Source organism: Littorina saxatilis, linkage group LG12, assembly GCF_037325665.1.
Source record: "Littorina saxatilis isolate snail1 linkage group LG12, US_GU_Lsax_2.0, whole genome shotgun sequence".
Classification (NCBI taxonomy): Eukaryota; Metazoa; Mollusca; class Gastropoda; order Littorinimorpha; family Littorinidae; genus Littorina; species Littorina saxatilis.
The window spans coordinates 31,870,995-31,888,292 of NC_090256.1; the positions used below are offsets into that span (position 1 = coordinate 31,870,995).

Genomic DNA, 17,298 nt, shown 5'->3' on the forward strand with positions numbered 1-17,298 from the left:
CGATCATGTTGGTTCATTTCGGAGTGTTGTTACTTCCTTCTACTGTTCGCTGCTGCTGGTTCATCTTTCTCTGATATTTCTTGCCAATATGCCGAACATTTCCAATGTTAGGGTTGTTCTCCGCAGCTCAAAACTTTGAAAAATGCTGCTGAATCGGTGAAAACGTCTTGGATTTGTTGACACCGGGGGACTGATAAGTTGTCTACTGCGCTTGCGCCAAATGCCTTTGACCTACATATATTTGCATATATTAATTCCGGGGTTTCGGTTGGAACGGATTCTCTCTCTTTGTGCCTATGTCAACGGAAATTCCCCAACGGTGATGACGTCATCTTGAAGAACGGAAATTTCCACACAGTTTGAACAGCGAAGGGTCATGTCATGTGCGCACATTTACCAGCACGGAGTATCCAAAGTTGACCATTTTTTCGATTTTTTTGATAAAACACAGACAAAAACAACAAAACATCGGTTTGAAAATGGTTTTATTTACATGAATACATGTCTAAAATGACAAAAGCAGATTATTGAATGCATTCCAGGATGTTCAAAGGTGTGAAAAATGCAACAACCCCAAAAAGGTGTATGAGACCAAAAATAACTCATTTTGCCTACCCGGTCTGCCCTTAAACATACAATAATGTACCTTTTCTTTTTTTTCATTCTGAATTTCGGAACGTTAGCAGTCTATCTGTTTTTTTGATTTTTGTTGCTTATCTTCCAAAGGTTTATGTACTTGTACATGTATAACCATGGAGTACATGCACCATTACTTCAGAACAATATGCGTACTTGCATAATTTATCAGTCCATGTTTAAATAATGATGTATTCACATGTGCATGTATGAGGTATATAAGTACAGCAGACAGAAAGAAAAGAACAAGAGGACATCCATAAGAACATGAACCTAAAGCACATCTTCATGATATACAAAATCTCTCTCACGCAGATACAAATACCCACACCCACACAAGCAAAAATCATATACAAATGTACCAAGTATATTTATTTCAGAATTATCTGCTTTCAGACATTGCACATACAATTCAACCCACTATATTTTCTTCATAGTTTCATAACACACACACACACAAAACCAGTCACACACAGTGCACAACCATTCACAAACAAACATAAACTATAAAAAAATTGTACAGATTTTTGTTACTCTATTTTTGTTTTTGCCCACTTCTATGCGGCCCCCCCTCTCTCTCTCTCTCTCTCTCTCTCTCTCTCTCTCTCTCTCTCTCTCTCACACACACACACACACACACACACACACACACACACACACACACACACACACACACACGCACACACACCACACTTAAAGGAACGGAAAAAAACCAGACTGATTATCTCTCTTTTTTCCGGAACTTTGCAATAAAGAACCCTATTGTGTCCGAATCATAGTCTTTTTTAACGCTGCCCGCCAGACTACTGAGCTCAAATCTCTGCACCAACTGACACTCATCTGCGGAGAGTGATGACTGCACAAGGCCACAACCTCCCAAATGTGGATTCTGGAACAAATATACAAAACTAATGTTGAAAAACAACAGAATTCTGTACTCACCGATACAAGGACAGCACAATAAAACAAATTTTCGCTTATAAAAGCTTCATCAGGTAACAAAAACAAAGGACAACAAAAAAGCGAAAATTCGTATTATTGTGCTGTCCTTGTATCGGTGAGTACATCATTCTTTTGTTTTTCAACTTTGTTCATCTTTTCTTTTCTTCTATATTTGGTGTTTAACGTCATTTTCAACCACGAAGGTTATATCGCGATGAGGGAAAGGGGGGAGATGGGATAGGGGAAAGGGGGGAGATGGGATAGAGCCACTTGTTAAGTGTTTCTTGTTCACAAAAGCACTAATCAAAAAATTGCTCCAGGGGCTTGCAACGTAGTACAATATGACCTTACTGGGAGAATGCAAGTTTCCAGCACAAAGGACAAAACATTTCTTACATACTGCTTGACTAAAATCTTTACAAACATTGACTATATTCTATACAAGAACCACTTAACAAGGGTAATAAGTGAAGAATTTTATGCGTGAGAAAAGGAAAGTAAAAGGACTTTGGGGAGGCAGAAATAAAGAAACAAGAAAAAGATCCTAATTAGGTTCACGGCATCGAGAGTGATGCGACCTTCTCTCAGAAGGTAGTAGAGAAGGCTCCCCCATCCACCACCCGGGGGACGCGCCTCTACGCCAATTAGGGGGCGCGAGGAACTTTGTTCATCTCACCACAGTCACTTTGTTATTTTGATTACAAAAATAATCATTATTCTCCTTTCTCTGTTGTAGAAAAATGTTCAGAAACATTCTTCGACGCCAAAACATGTCATTAACTGACATATTTTCTCTGGTATGTAGTGATTGATTTATTTGTTTTAATGTTTATTTGTTTTCTTAATCAATCAATTGTTAAATTCATTGATTCATTGATGTATTCATGTGTCTATTCATTTATTTATTTTTCTTAAAAGACAGACAACTAGAAGCAAGAGTTCTTTGGAGCTGAAATATAACAGTGTTTCTCAAAGGAAAGAGCAAAAAAAACAAAATCAAAAACCACCAAGACTCCATCAAGAGCATGAAACCCGACCAGGAACTGGTGACCTTAAAATCGAAAGTGGTAGCATTAAAAATGTCAGTCTTTCATTCCAGGCAGTCTGTGAAACTGAAGCAAAAACAGCCTTGTTTACCTTTTCTGGTAAATCAGAGTGTTTAGTTAATGTTGTACGGTTTTGATCAGGGTCACATAAATATGTTCAATCTCATCTTTTTTCATCTTTTTATTTCTCTTACCTTTTCTTAATAGCTAGAGGGTATGCACAACAACAGCAACAACCATCAGCACCACAACCACCTGTCAGTGTCATACCTGTTTTTCAAGAGCCATTTCAGAATAAGTTTGCAGAAGCCAAGCCACTTGATCTTCGTTTTCCTCCACTGTTACTGTGCACGTGCTATACACCAGCACACCGCCTGGTTTTAACAGGGACACCGCCTGCAACAGAAAATCACTGATTTTATCCCCTACTCTTGTGCATACAGCCGAACCCCCCTTTTTATACCTCCCAATTTGAGACTTCCCCCTTTTTAAGACCGTAATTTTTGAGATTTTCTGTTCATAACATCTGTAAATTTATCCCCATTTTAAGACTCCCTCGGGGGGCCTGGGTAGCTCAGTTGGTAGAGCACTGGACTTGTGATCCTAAGGTCGCAGGTTCGAATCCGGGCCGGGATGGACACGGGTCAACTTTATGTGCAGACCCAGAGACGGTATCCATGCCCCACCCCCGTGTCACCACAGTGGCACGAAAAAGACCTTGGTCATTCTGCCATAAGTGCAGATGGCTGATATCACCTAAACACGCATACACTTGTGTATCTCATCTAAAGTCGGGTTAAAACCCGGGAACATGCCCCTATTGGCTTTGCCTTGAGGGCGTAAAACTTGAATTTGAAAGTCTTAATTGTATGGTGTACAAACAAACATTACTTTGTTCTATGAGAAAACTGCAATTGGTTATATAAAATCAATCATTACACTGTGTCAAACCAAACTTATCAAAGATAAATAATAACCTTAAAAGTTATCCAGAAAAGGTAAAAGGCAGCACACTGAAAAATTATTTCATCTTGACTCTGTAAGTAGACTCCCTTTCAATGACCAAAACTGTCCAACCAATATCTCAACCCTTGCTCTGACAACACTGCCTGTCCTAATCTGTTTTTCATCCAAGCTCACAAAATCAGGCAAATGAATCTGTCTATTTAAAAGAGAAAAAGTAAGAAAAAAATAAAAAGTAAGAAAAAATAGTAATACAAAATACTGTAGTAATAAAAAAAATTTTTTTTTAAAAATGTGTCTTCTCCTTTTTCCCAAGTACACAATTCACAGTATATTCACAGGTAGATAAAAAGAAATACTGCTGTGAATTTAATCTTACTGTAGAAAGCAGCATCCTTTGCAGTTTGGGAAATGATGCAAGAGAACTGGCGGTCATTTTGTTGCGGACTGAGGGCCGCTGTCCCAGAGCACTGCAAGGTCCGTCCAAGAGAAGAGCGTCAAAACTGTCCGGTGGGTAGGGGGGACCACCGCTTATATCTGCACAAAAATCGATTTTCAACATGTTTGTAAAATTGAAGGCTGCAACTAAAACACTCTCAAATATGAGGCGGGTGGGGTCTACTCTAAATGAGAATTTAAATTTTTTTTAAAAATCATGTTGATCATCTCGTACAGGTAGTGCTCATTTTGGTCAGTAAAATAATCAGTCACTCACCGGCACCACACGTTTTGATATTACACCACAAACTGGTGCCTTTTCATCCCCTTTTATTCCTCTTTACACCAATTTATAGTCTTGGATGATTGCTTACTTATCAAATAGGCACTATTATCTCATCTATCACTTTAACAAACATGAATTGATTTGTGTGTGGCAAGATTACCACATTTCCATGAGAGACTGCCTGTACACATTATAATTTGTCTTTACATTAACTTACCAGCATTTTCTTGCATGGCTTTCCTGCTATCAAAGGCATAGGATTCAATACAGGTTATGCCAAGATTGTCAGCGTTCCTTGTGATTTTGCTCACTTTGTCTGCCGTTTTATCCAGCGCTACTAAACGACCCTGCAGCATACAAAAAATATAAGGAATGAGAATATTAATCATCATTACAACATACACACCAAATTCATTTGTGTATAAACATGTATCCACACAAATACTCTCTCTGTGTGTGTATCTCTCCTCTCTCCCTCATCCCGCCCCCCCCCCCCCCCTTCCCATCCTCCCCTCAAGCTAGAATGTGAATACACACTGACAGATCATGACTCATCCCAATTAAACAGTACCTTGTTTTTCATCAGAGCTGCAAGGTGACATGTTTTTCCTCCTGTAACAAGTACAAACAGGTTGACAGAAGCAAAAAAACATTTGTGAACCCCACCCCCCCCCCCCCCCCCCAAAAAAAAACAAAAAAAACAAACAACCTGAAACGTAGGAACAACAATTGTAACAATAATTATTTTCTTCAAATGAAGTCACCTTTCCCTTTGATAACAAAGTTTTTATGATGTTCATTTCCTCTTCTTACTCTGCATTGGACCAAAACGTTACAGAGCTTAATGCATTTCTTAGTCTCTGAATGTATTAGCAGAAGATTTGAAACACTAAATAACTCTGAATTAATTTCTCGATATGCTTGCAGCAGATTATGAGCACAAAACAAGTCTGCATTCATTTCTAAACATGCCAACAGAGGACTATCAGCGCTAAACACATCTGTTTTAATATCTTACCTGGTGCAGCGCACATGTCAAGGATGGTCTGTCCTGGCAGAGGGCTCAGAACATGTCCGCAAACAATGGAAGGAAGATTCTGTGCAAACACTGCACTTGGCAAAATGTCTGACAGGGACGGTGCTTGATACAGGGGCTCTGTCATCTGAATTCCTACACCCCTGCGGGAAATAAGTTGCAGAAGCGAAATGAATAACACGCTCTTGCTTGTTTGCTTGCTTGCTAACTTGCTATTTCTGTCCCTAGTACTAGTGACTATTTGGGACATAACGTGGTTATATGCTACAAACACGCTCTTGGTTTACTAGTTGTACATGTAGTATAATGCACAAGCTCTGCATAGTGGACCACGAAGGTGCAAAAAACAGTAAAAAAACCCATGAAAGCGTGAAAAGTTTGCATGCCAAGACAATAACACATGTGATAACATATCCTAAGAGGCAGCTGTGAAGGGCAAAAGTAACACTAGATTTGATTTTTAAAAGATTAAATTACTGTTTGAGATAAATATATATTATTTGAGTCAGTTGAGAAGGACAACACTAGATACGAATTGAAACTTCTGTTGAATTCTCTTATCAGACAAGATCTATAGGCTGTCCTGTCATGCAGATCACAATGTCATATTTCTCTTTCCATGTACAAACTAAGTATAAAGTTAATCACCTTTTACCACCACCATCCTCCCTTTTAAAATTCAGCTTTATCAAATTTTCTGCCCATGTCTGCAAATTTAAATTACAAGTACCTCCATTATTAAGACTTCCTTACTTTTAAAACCTGATACTGTGTTTTTTTTAGGTTTATGTTGGTCTTAGTAGTGTGTTTGTTTGTTTGTTTGCTTGCTTAATGCCCAGCCGACCACGAAGGGCCATATCAGGGCGGTGCTGCTTTGACATATAACGTGCGCCACACACAAGACAGAAGTCGCAGCACAGGCTTCATGTCTCACCCAGTCACATTATTCTGACACCGGACCAACCAGTCCTAGCACTAACCCCATAATGCCAGACGCCAGGCGGAGCAGCCACTAGATTGCCAATTTATTAAAGTCTTAGGTATGACCCGGCCTTTTTCAAACCCACGACCTCCCGATCACGGGGCGGACGCCTTACCACTAGGCCAACCGTGCCGGTTTAGTAGAGTGTGTGTGTGTGGGTCCTCTATTAGTCTTGAAAGGAAACCAGAGCATATAACCCATCTATGAACAGAACTAACCTGAGAGTTGAAGGGTCTGCACAGAAAACCTCCTCCCTGCTGACAAGGGCAACACCTGTTCCCACGTAGAGTTTCTTCCCTTGGTATGGCTGTGTGAAGCCACGCAGGCATTTGCCATCCAGATCACACATAACTTGTACCTTGCTCCCAGCCTGCATTGCTGACAAAAATAAACCATTGTTGTTTCATATTTGTCTTTCTGAATAACTTTCTCTGATAGTTCAGCAAGGCTCTGTTTCTCTATAAAATCAGGAGGTCACACAATGTTACTAGAACACACACATGCCAACAGACTGATACATACCTACTGGTTTCTCTATTCAAGAAAGAGGACAACTTAATTTATGTACTGCAAAGTTTTAAAACTAAACACAATTTGTGCAAAAGGTATAAATGAATTCCTAAAAATCATGTCAGATGATTCCTGAACACACAAAAAGCTTGTCCATATTTGCTTTCAGCCTTCTCTTTTCATCTTTAAAAACAAAAATTGTGATCAATTTCATATTATTTTATCTTAATCAATTATTTTTTTTTTTTATCAATTTTGTCTTCTCAGCCATCTTTACCGGTTGGTGCTGCAAGGATTCCTTGTTTGAAAATGTCGGCACCACGTAAGATTGCCATGCCACACGGAACATCAACCATCACTTCCATGTCCACCTAGAAAGAAAAAGAACATACAAATTACATGTGTTTAGTTGAAGACATGTTATCTGAGATGTATAGAACATTTTTGTGCACCTTTGAGGTCAAGGGGCTTCCTTTATTACTCCAAACAATGCACACATGCTACTTGAATCTGACACGCACATAAAGAACAGAGCCACACAGACAAACAAACAAACAAACAAACAAACGAACAAAGAATATTTTACTAGAATAAAGGTTTAAGGCACATTGCCTTGTCTAACAACATGACCTTAACTCTTACCAGTTCGCTCCCTTACCCATCGTAAGCAAGCTTACGATGCCACCCCCCTGTAGTTTTCCACTGACCAATTATCTAATTATTGAAAAAAAAGTGTTATTTTACATAGGATGGGTCGGACAGTGGATAAACTCATATGTTAGACATACTTTATGACAAAAACAAGCTGGGTTTTTGTTATAAGTTCGTTATAGGAATGCATTATTAGGCAAAACATTTTTAAAAAGTCTGTTAACGGTAACATAGGCCAATAAAATAGGGTCGGTAGGTCGGGACTTGTTTTGTTTTTTGTTTTTGTTTCCCCCAAAAAACATATTTTTAAGTTATTTTGCCAAATAAAAAAAGACCTTTTTTTTGTGTTTTTGTTTTCAAAAAACCATATTTCTAAGTTATTTTGCCAATTTATTTTATTTATTTATTTTTCTTCTTCTCCCAAATGCCAAAAAACAGTCTAGGGTCGCGGGAAAAATAGGATCGGTCGGGATACCGTAAACAGACTATTTTTTTTTTGGCCTTAGGCATGCGTATGTCATGAAACGTCCAACTTTGAAATTTGGGTGGAGGTATTCAGGTGACAATAACTTTTTTGTTTATCAGCAAAACTCAATAAAACTTTGCTATGTTATGTAAAATGAATGAAAAACAGACTAGTTAGCAGCATATCTAAAATAAACTGAACACAAGAAAAAATGTCTTCTTTGTGTTTGTCACATGTTCCAAAAAATGGACGTACAAATTTCAACAAAAATCATGTTGTCACCCTCATAACATTTTTTACCTTTAAAGATAGCACAATTCTCTTTGCAAATATGAAAAGCTTATTCATTTTCCTTTCATTTGATATATAACTGTCTATATTTCATTTAGAATAATTATGACCCCAGATAGCCACTCGGCAAGTAGGCACCAACAGCACTGTAAAATATGCCCTAAAACCCCCGAACTGGTAAGAGTTAAACAAATGCTAAACATATAATATTCACTAAAGAAGCATACAACTAGAAAGAAATAATAGAAGAAGGAAAAAATGCTTAATGCAACCAGAGTATAAAATGCCAAATAGAATAAAAAAATAATGCGGAGAAAGTTAGAAAGACCACAATAAAAAAGAGAACAAGAAATGACAAACAAAACAAAAACCAACAACAACAATAACAACAGTGGTCAAAAAAGAGTTACGGTCGGCATAAAAAATGCACTTGGGGTTACCCTTATCTTTTTGTAGTTGTTATCCTTTGTGATGAAATCCTCTCCCTCATGAAGGACTACAACAGGTGTACAACAGCTGTTCCAATTTTTGAATGCTTAATTGCTAAAGCTTGAATTTGTGGTGCTTTTTACAGCACATTATTTTAGCATAAAATTAAGTACCTGCAAAACCTACGTGAAAACACATGTAGTTTGTTTGGGCATGCATTTACATGCAAGACAAAAATGCTGACATATACATGCAAAGTGAAAATACATGCAAAAGCAGTCATGTGTGTGTGTGTGTGTGTGTGTGTGTGTGTGTGTGTGTGTGTGTGTGTGTGTGTGTGTGTGTGTGTGTGTGTGTGTGTGTGTGTGTGTGTGCATGTGCGTTGTGTGTTTTCTAGCTTACATCTGCACAAAACTACTCTGCCTCTGTCAAATATATGTCTTTGTCACTGTCTATCTGTCCACCCCTCTCTCTCTCTCTCTCTCTCTCTCTCTCTCTCTCTCTCTCTCTCTCTCTCTCTCTCTCTCTCTCTCTCTCTCACATACACACACACACACACACACACACACACACACACACACACACACACACACACACACACACACACACACACACACACACACACACACACACACACATACAAAAGAGATCGAAATTATAAACACACACACACACACTCACACTGTAACAACCACACACACCTGTTCATGCGGAAGATGAGGCCCTGTGTTGAATATGACCAAACAATCAGGAAGAGAATGGTGAGCTTCCACAGTGAAGTTTTCTGCTGTCCGGGTCACACATTGCTGGGAGCAAGCAAAACACATGGAGTAAAATTACTCTTGATCAAACAACATTACCATGGGAAATCAAAACCGTACTAAACTTAATAATGATAATAATAATAATGATCAAGTATTTAAAAAAATCTTGTTCAAATTCCTATAATAGTTCTAAAGGCACCTTATATCTTATCCAAAACTATTAAATACACTGACAAATAAACAAACAGACAATTATATACACAATGCACACTGAAATACATCAAAACCTGTACTATCATTCACAATAACAAAAATCTTTATACATGTACTTGCAGAAAACCATTGCATAAATTGATAAAAACATGCACAGACACACACACACACATACTGTTAGTGTTACACACATGCATGCAGGCAGACAGGCATGCACGCACACACTCACACAAACACATGTGCATAAGCCAGAGCAAATATATATAAACACATTATATCAAATAATCAATTAATAATCTTAACCACTTAAAGATTGTAAAGCTTTTAACAAAGGTTTAATATAAAAAAATATTGCCTTTTTCTTCTTCTTTTTATCATCACCATAAAAGCCAATTCTATGACAAAAGCTAATGACAAATTTTTCTTTTATCAGAAAACTTAACTGACATGAAAAGATTTCTGATTTCTCTCTCTCTCTCTCTCTCTCTCTCTCTCTCTCTCTCTCTCTCTCTCTCTCTCTCTCTCTCTCTTCCACTCTAATCAAACTGACACTATTTCTTTGACACAGACAGAGGCTATTAAAGTACTACCTGTTCAAGCTCTTGTTCAACGTGTTCCTTTGCTGCCTGTGTGGAGGTGGTGATGGTGTTAACCCTAAGAGTGGTAAACATGGGCGGGGTGGCCAGCCACTGGAGCAAGTCGGGCAGGGCTCCAGGCTTCTTTCCCTCTGCTTCAGCATCACTCACCTTAAACGTGGAAACACACGATGACAAGAAATGACCACAATAATGTTACTAATAAAAAAATACTCCATATTCCAATAATCAACTTAATTCAACTGGCACAACATACATGCTATTTATGTAGATTTTTACTTTACCAAATCTGTGTTAAAGGTCCTTGTCTACATTTTTATACCGAAATCGCCATTTGACCATTAAAATGCAGAGTCTATTATCTACAATTATCAACAATACACCCCCTTTCAATCAGGAAAGACGAAGCCAGTGTAACCGTTTGAAAATTCATTGTAGTATTCCAGCGTAGTACTCATAGTAGGATATATCCTTATTTTGAAAATGCCAAGCGCAAAACTCCTCTCAAATCCCGTGCATTTCGTGCGTTTAAAATAAAGCGTGGACAGCGCTCCAGTGTCAAACTGTTGCTGCACTTGTTTGGGCGTGGCTATAAGCATAGTGACATGAATTTGATTGGTCAGTATTTTTAGGCAAAGCACATGTTCTCAGCAAACAGAAAACAAACTATTGGAAGCGTGAGTCACGCTACCCAAAAATAAAATCTTTTTTTACATATATTTTTTTTCTATAACTTTTTTCCCCATGGTGCATTCATCATCTGACATAACTTTTTAGTGAAATCTAACCATAAGATTATTGAAAAAAAAATAAATGTAGACGACCACCTTTAAATAAGCAGTCATTGTGGTGTGGAGTTGTGTACAGTCTATCAGTATGTATCGTCCTGGGCACATTCTACAATCAACTGGCTGCTCAACATTCGCTGGAGCATGCACTAGACTGCAGTCAAGACAATGTGAGTTATACACAGCTTTGCTTTTTGTTGTTGCCTTTTTCATGAATCAAGACGAGAAAGATTTAGTATGACCATTATTAGATATATACTTTGAAACTAAAACTGTCTGTAGGCTATGCATGGTACTTTATAAAATGTATGCGGTTTAACTAGATTACAGAGAGCAACCTGAATGTGGAATCTTATGAGTTATGGTGTGGCACCTTCAAAGGGTATGATGTAGCTAAAACTGCTTCGACGTCGGGTTGTAGTATCAAGCGTTGGGTGTCCATGCGGTTGTGTGTTGAAACGTTGCAAAACAGAAGACAGAAAGTATCAAGGGACGTTACTCTACACGTTTTTCACAATAACCGGCCTTGGAATTTACTTCCTGTTCGTCTGCAAAGCAACCACGCTTAGTCACAAACATTTGTGTTCTCTCAAGTTCTGAGGTTAAATAGAGCCTAGAAAATGGGTCGGACGCTGCTGGGTGTGTCACTGGCAGTTCTTACACTCTCATTGTTTCTTCGTCTCGATTCTTTGGCGCCTATTCGTTCACAGCTGAGTGAAATCACTCCACGCCCCGTCGTGTCCTTCTTCCGTGAAGCAAAGCAGGCAGCTGTCTCGCTTGTCTTCAAACAAGACCGAGTTTTTACCAAGAAAGAACTGTCGAAGTACACTGGAGAGAACGGAAGACCGGTGTACGTGGCGATAGTGGGACAAGTTTATGATGTAACACGAGGACAGAAACATTACGGACCAGGAGGGGGGTACAATTTCTTCGCCGGACGCGATGGCTCCAAGGCATTTGTCACTGGAGATTTCAGCGAGAAGGGGGTGACAGACGACATCTCGGGCTTCACCAATGCGGAAATTCTATCCTTGGACGAGTGGAAGGGATTGTACGACAGGGACTACATCTATGTCGGTAAAGTCGTGGGAAAGTTTTACACTGCCGAAGGCAAGCCCACTGCCGCACTGGATCAGTATTACAAGGGCCTGGCAATGGCTTTGGCAGAGAAGAAGGCTGACGAGGACTTAAGGCAGACATTTCCATCATGTAATTCTCAGTGGAATGAGAAAGATGACCACACTCTAGTGTGGTGTTCACTCCTTAGTGGAGGAATCAAGAGAGACTGGGTTGGGGTTCCGCGACAGTATTTCCAACCCGGCAAATCCAAAGACAAGCCAAGGTGTGCTTGTGTCCGTAACACTGGCCCCCCTTCTGGTGCCAGAGATAAACAGCCACACAATAACCGCGGTGATCTTGATAATCCACATTTAAAACTGTATGATGGTTGTGATGCGAACTCTGACAAATGCATGTATAAAAGAAGTTAAGATTGAATTCCTTGGCAGAGAGGGTTCGTCATTTTGATGAATGGGTTATGTATGTGATGTTATCTAGGGGCAGAGGTAGATGTGAGAATGTGTTGCTAAGTGTATAGTCCAAATTATAAAGGCACAGATAAATGCTCAGACTGCTGGTACATGTACTTAAGGCCCCCCCCAAAAAATTGTCTGTTTAGGGTAACATGACCAAACAAGAAGAGCAAACGCTCGATCGAGTCACTTTCGCAGTTCTGAATATTATATGAGGCATCAGATGGACAGGAAGAAATTGCTATTCACAACACAATGAGTCACGTTCACATAAAATTTGAGCCCGGTCACTTTTATAGTTTCCGAGAAAAGCCCAACGTTAAGTTGTGTGTTGCCGAACAGAAAAGGCTAGTTATCTCCCTTGTTTTTCTGATAACGTTCGTAAAAGGCTACAGATGTAAATACTTTGATGTAAAGAATAATCCTACAAAGTTTCAATCACATCCGATGAACTTTGTCAAAGATATAAAATGTCTAATTTTTCCTTTGACGCTGACCTGTGACCTTGAAAAAGGTCAAAGGTCAACGAAACCATCGTTAAAGTGTAGAGGTCATTGGAGGTCACGACTAAACAAAATATGAGCCCGATCGCTTTGATAGTTTCCGAGAAAAGTCCAACGTTAAGGTGGTGTCTACGGACGGACGGCCGGCCGGCCGGACAGACTAACACTGACCGATTACATAGAGTCACTTTTTCTCAAGTGACTCAAAAAAGTAGGGTCGGTAGGTAGGTAGGGTTTTTTTTTGTTTTGTTGTGTAAACGCTATGTTGGCTGAACATTCACTTCTTATATTTGATGAATACATGTTTCAAAACTAACGTATAAATAAAACAGAGAGAAAGGGAGAGAAAGAAACGCCAAATGTCTCTTTTTAGCATTTTTACCTCTTTTTTTTTTCTTTTTTTTTTTTGAAATCAAAAAAAAGTTTTTGGGTCGGCGCCAAATCGATAGGGTCGGTCGGGTTACCCTAAACAGACAATTTTTTTTTTTTGGCCTAATATATACCCAACTTCATGTTTTGCTGAAGTTTGTCTTCCAGATTTTATTTCAGGAGAATGTTTGCCAGTTGTTCATTTTGATACATAAACAATTTGTTACTTTGTCAGCTTTTGTATTATTATGTGAATTGGTGCATGATTGAATGTGCATGTGTGTGTGTTCACACTGTGTGCGCATGTGATACATCATGTATTTGAATTTGTATTTGATTTGCATGTGTACCGAATTCAATGATAATTTTGTTGGTTTCTAACACTGTCTGTATTTGCCTTTTGTGAATGAGGAGGATGCTTCATTTTGCTTTTGTTGTTTTTTGTTTGAAAATTAATGATTATCCCTGACAGCAAACTTTACGTCAAGTTTTTTCAAACTTCAAATACAACTGAATCTCATTCGCTCGTAGTCTGACAGGACTTTGTGTTGTCAGGAATATGAAAGGAACCTTGATGTCAAGGGGAAGGGGGAGGAAACGGTAAGACTCATCTGCATCTTTCTGTCTTTTTGCCTTGTCCGGGATGGCCAGATCTCAACATTTTAATTCGCCAGCCAGGCGAGTAACTTCAAGAAAGTCACTAGTCGCTGGCTCATACATATTACTACAGTTGATCTGCAGTGCTTATTGGCTTTAACACTCGATATTACAACCAAAAGGGTCGCATTTGACCAGAATTTGTATTGGCCAGCCGGGCGAGTCGCCAGGCGGTTTCTACTAGCCCGGCTTATTTTGTAGTCGCCCCTGGCGACCGGGCGGAAGATTTGGCCATCCCTGCTTGTTCAATCATGAGAATGAAAAGGGGTTAAATTATTTTCTTTAAAGGAATAAAAAATATGGTGTCCTAACTCCTGAAGGTCAGTTCAGATCAGTTTTTCACTGCCCTTATTTACAAAAGAAAAGACAATACTTGCCAGCGGGTTAGGGGGAAGAATTTACCCGATGCTCCCCAGCATGTCGTAAGAGGCGACTTACGGATTCTGTTTCTCCTTTTACCCTTGTTAAGTGTTTCTTGTATAGAATATAGTCAATGTTTGTAAAGATTTTAGTCAAGCAGTATGTAAGAAATGTTAAGTCCTTTGTACTGGAAACTTGCATTCTCCCAGTAAGGTTTACGTTGCAAGCCCCTGGAGCAATTTGTTTGATTAGTGCTTTTGTGAACAAGAAACAATTAACAAGTGGCTCTATCCCATCTCCCCCCCCCCCCCCTTTCCCGGTCGCGATATAACCTTCGTGGTTGAAAATGACGTTAAACACCAAATAAAGAAAGAAAAGAACAAAAGAAAAGACAATACTTGCCCACAGTTTCGAAAACAATACAATTTGTCCATTTATTCACATGCAGAAAAGGAATACATGTACCAAGGTTGGTTCAAGAAAGAATATTCTCAAACCTGCTTGTTAGCAACTTTAGCTTGCGTTTGACCCGTTTGTGTCTGACATGTTTGATGAATCCATTAGTGATTTGTGGGTCTTAAATGTTTTAGTGCAGCCTTATTTTTTCCCCTTGTCCAAAGAAGAGCATGTAGTTAATAGTTGTGATTTTATTCATTGTCCTGGAAGCTCACTTCAACATGAAGAAAAAAAAATGTACCTCGGTCTGCTGTGTTCATGTGGTTTGATTTTGTGTGAAACTTGCCTGTCTCAGCAAAATGCTTCAATCATGAAAACTTCAAGCGATGTGATATTAATTAATGAACACACGTTTCTAACATGCTAATTCCATGTTTTAATCTTTGGACATTTGCTTAATGTATGTTTCATTTCCATGCTGTTTGAAACATGTCAAAGGTTGACGAGCGAGAAAAAAGTGCACAACAGCCAAACAATGTTCACCTGTTGCACAGCTATTTGTTCGAAACCTTCAATTATTTCTAAACCTCAACACATGATTTGTCATCATTTGCTCTGCCGCTTTGTTTTTTTGCAGTTACCAGTCTTGGAATGACAATGTGTGTTTTTTGTGGGATATTTTGATAGGGTCAGGGAAATAGTGTGTGCTTAATGTACCACATACAGTGGAACCCTCCTTTTAAGGCCCCCCAATTTAAGATTTCCTCCTTGTTACATTTAGTCAAGTTTTGACGAAATGTTTTAACGTAGAGGGGGGAATCGAGACGAGGGTTGTGGTGTCTGTGTGTGGAGCGATTCAGAGAAAACTACTGGACCGATCTTCATGAAACTTGACATGAGAGATCCTGAGTATGGTATCTCCAGATGTTTTTTTCATTTTTTTGATAAATAGCTTTGATGACGTCATATCCGGCTTTTCGTGAAAGTTGAGGCGGCACTGTCACGCTCTCATTTTTCAACCAAATTGGTTGACATTTTGCTCAAGTAATCTTCGACGAAGTCCGGACTTTGGTAATGCATTTCAGCTTGGAGGCTTAAAAACTAATTAATGAGTTTGCTCATTAAAGTTATCATTAAAATTGATTTTTCGCAGACTTAAAATTGATTGCATCGTATTTTTTTCATCATATTCTGAATCTATAAATATATACATAATGTCATGTTTACTCTGAAAATGTGATTACAATTAACGAAAATAGATTAATTAGTCTTACGATAACAATTTAAGAAATCGATCCAAAAATGATTTCATCTTATTCTTTATCATTTCCTGATTCCAAAAACATATAGATATGATAGGTTGTATTCAAAACAAGCTCAGAAAGTTAACAAGGATATAGAAAAGCGCGCTTTCCTGCTTAGCACAATACGCTACCGCGCTATTCTGGCGTATTAATTTTACTGCGTTTTGCACGTGGAAGGTGAGCGATTTCCTTCTTGCGGGGATTGACGAAGCTGTACTGTCTTGGTGAAAAACTACAGTGCGTTCAGTTTCATTCCGTGAGTTTGACAGTTTGACTAAATGTAGTAATTTCACCTTACGCGACTTGTTTAGACTTTGATTTTTCAATCTCTGTAAATTTTCCCCTCCTTTTTAAGAACTCATTTTCTCATATTTTTTAGGTCTTAAAGGAGGGGTTCCACTGTAGTACAAAATGAACATTATTTCTGTCTGTGTGTGCTTTGTTTGTTTGTTTGTTTGTTCGTTCATGGGCTGAAACTCCCACGGCATTTACGTGTATGACCGTTTTTACCCCCCCACGCCGCTTTCGGAGGAAGCATGCTGGGTATTTTCGTGTTTCTATAACCCATCGAACGCTGACATGGATTACAGGATCTTTTTTGTGCGCACTTGGTCTTGTGCTTGCGTGTACACACGGGGGTGTTCGGACACCGAGGAGAGTCTGCACACAAAGTCGACTCTGAGAAATAAATCTCTCGCCGAACGTGGGGACGAACTCACGCTGACAGCGGCCAACTGGATACAAATCCAACGCGCTACCAACTGAGCTACATCCCCGCCCCTGCTTTGTTTGTGTGATGAAGGCGATCGTAGAGTACTTGCACAATTGACCAGTGTCACTTTTTTTTCGTAGATCTCTTCGTTTTTTTCCCCGACTCAGCACAAAGATTTTGAGCAGAATATTATGTTGGGATTTTGTGATAAAGTGTGTTACTGACAGTGATACATGCACATAATTTTTAGAACTTTCCTGACATCGAAATTCAAATGTGTAAATTCACCAGACTTATTTCTGAATATGTTCTCTGGCAGCCATGCTGTCACTATACTGTACACAATTATTGAGCATGTGGACAAAACAGAATGCGTAGGCCTTTTAGCTTGTATGGCTATGGACCCCTCTGATCTATTAATGTATGTC

The 17,298-nt window shown here is 39.0% G+C and overlaps 2 protein-coding genes across 2 annotated transcripts; one reads left to right on the plus strand and one right to left on the minus strand.

The window, feature by feature from the left end:
- Positions 1 to 987: 987 nt before the first annotated feature.
- Positions 988 to 11,556, minus strand: LOC138981744 (tRNA (cytosine(72)-C(5))-methyltransferase NSUN6-like). The gene is made up of 11 exons (XM_070354820.1): positions 11,411 to 11,556; positions 10,244 to 10,399; positions 9,378 to 9,482; positions 7,117 to 7,210; positions 6,548 to 6,707; positions 5,330 to 5,490; positions 4,883 to 4,923; positions 4,529 to 4,658; positions 3,967 to 4,124; positions 2,895 to 3,020; positions 988 to 1,525 (listed from the first exon to the last, which is right to left on the minus strand). The coding sequence occupies exons 1-11, from the start codon at positions 11,477 to 11,479 to the stop codon at positions 1,358 to 1,360; spliced, it is 1,368 nt and encodes a 455-aa protein (XP_070210921.1). The 5' UTR covers positions 11,480 to 11,556; the 3' UTR covers positions 988 to 1,357.
- Positions 11,557 to 11,569: 13 nt separating this feature from the next.
- On the plus strand, positions 11,570 to 15,137 carry LOC138981745 (neuferricin-like). The gene has a single exon (XM_070354821.1). It carries the CDS (start codon positions 11,658 to 11,660, stop codon positions 12,525 to 12,527), a length of 870 nt encoding a protein of 289 aa, XP_070210922.1. The 5' UTR covers positions 11,570 to 11,657; the 3' UTR covers positions 12,528 to 15,137.
- Positions 15,138 to 17,298: the final 2,161 nt, after the last annotated feature.

Coding starts and splice junctions, on each gene's coding strand:
- LOC138981744 (XM_070354820.1), bottom strand. CDS start 11,479: ATGGACACCCAACGCTTGATACTACAACCCGACGTCGAAGCAGTTTTA. Junction 9,483..10,243: donor TTGAACAAGAGCTTGAACAG/GTAGTACTTTAA, acceptor GCTTGCTCCCAG/CAATGTGTGACCCGGACAGC. Junction 5,491..6,547: donor GCAGACCCTTCAACTCTCAG/GTTAGTTCTGTT, acceptor TATTTCCCGCAG/GGGTGTAGGAATTCAGATGA.
- LOC138981745 (XM_070354821.1), top strand. CDS start 11,658: ATGGGTCGGACGCTGCTGGGTGTGTCACTGGCAGTTCTTACACTCTCA.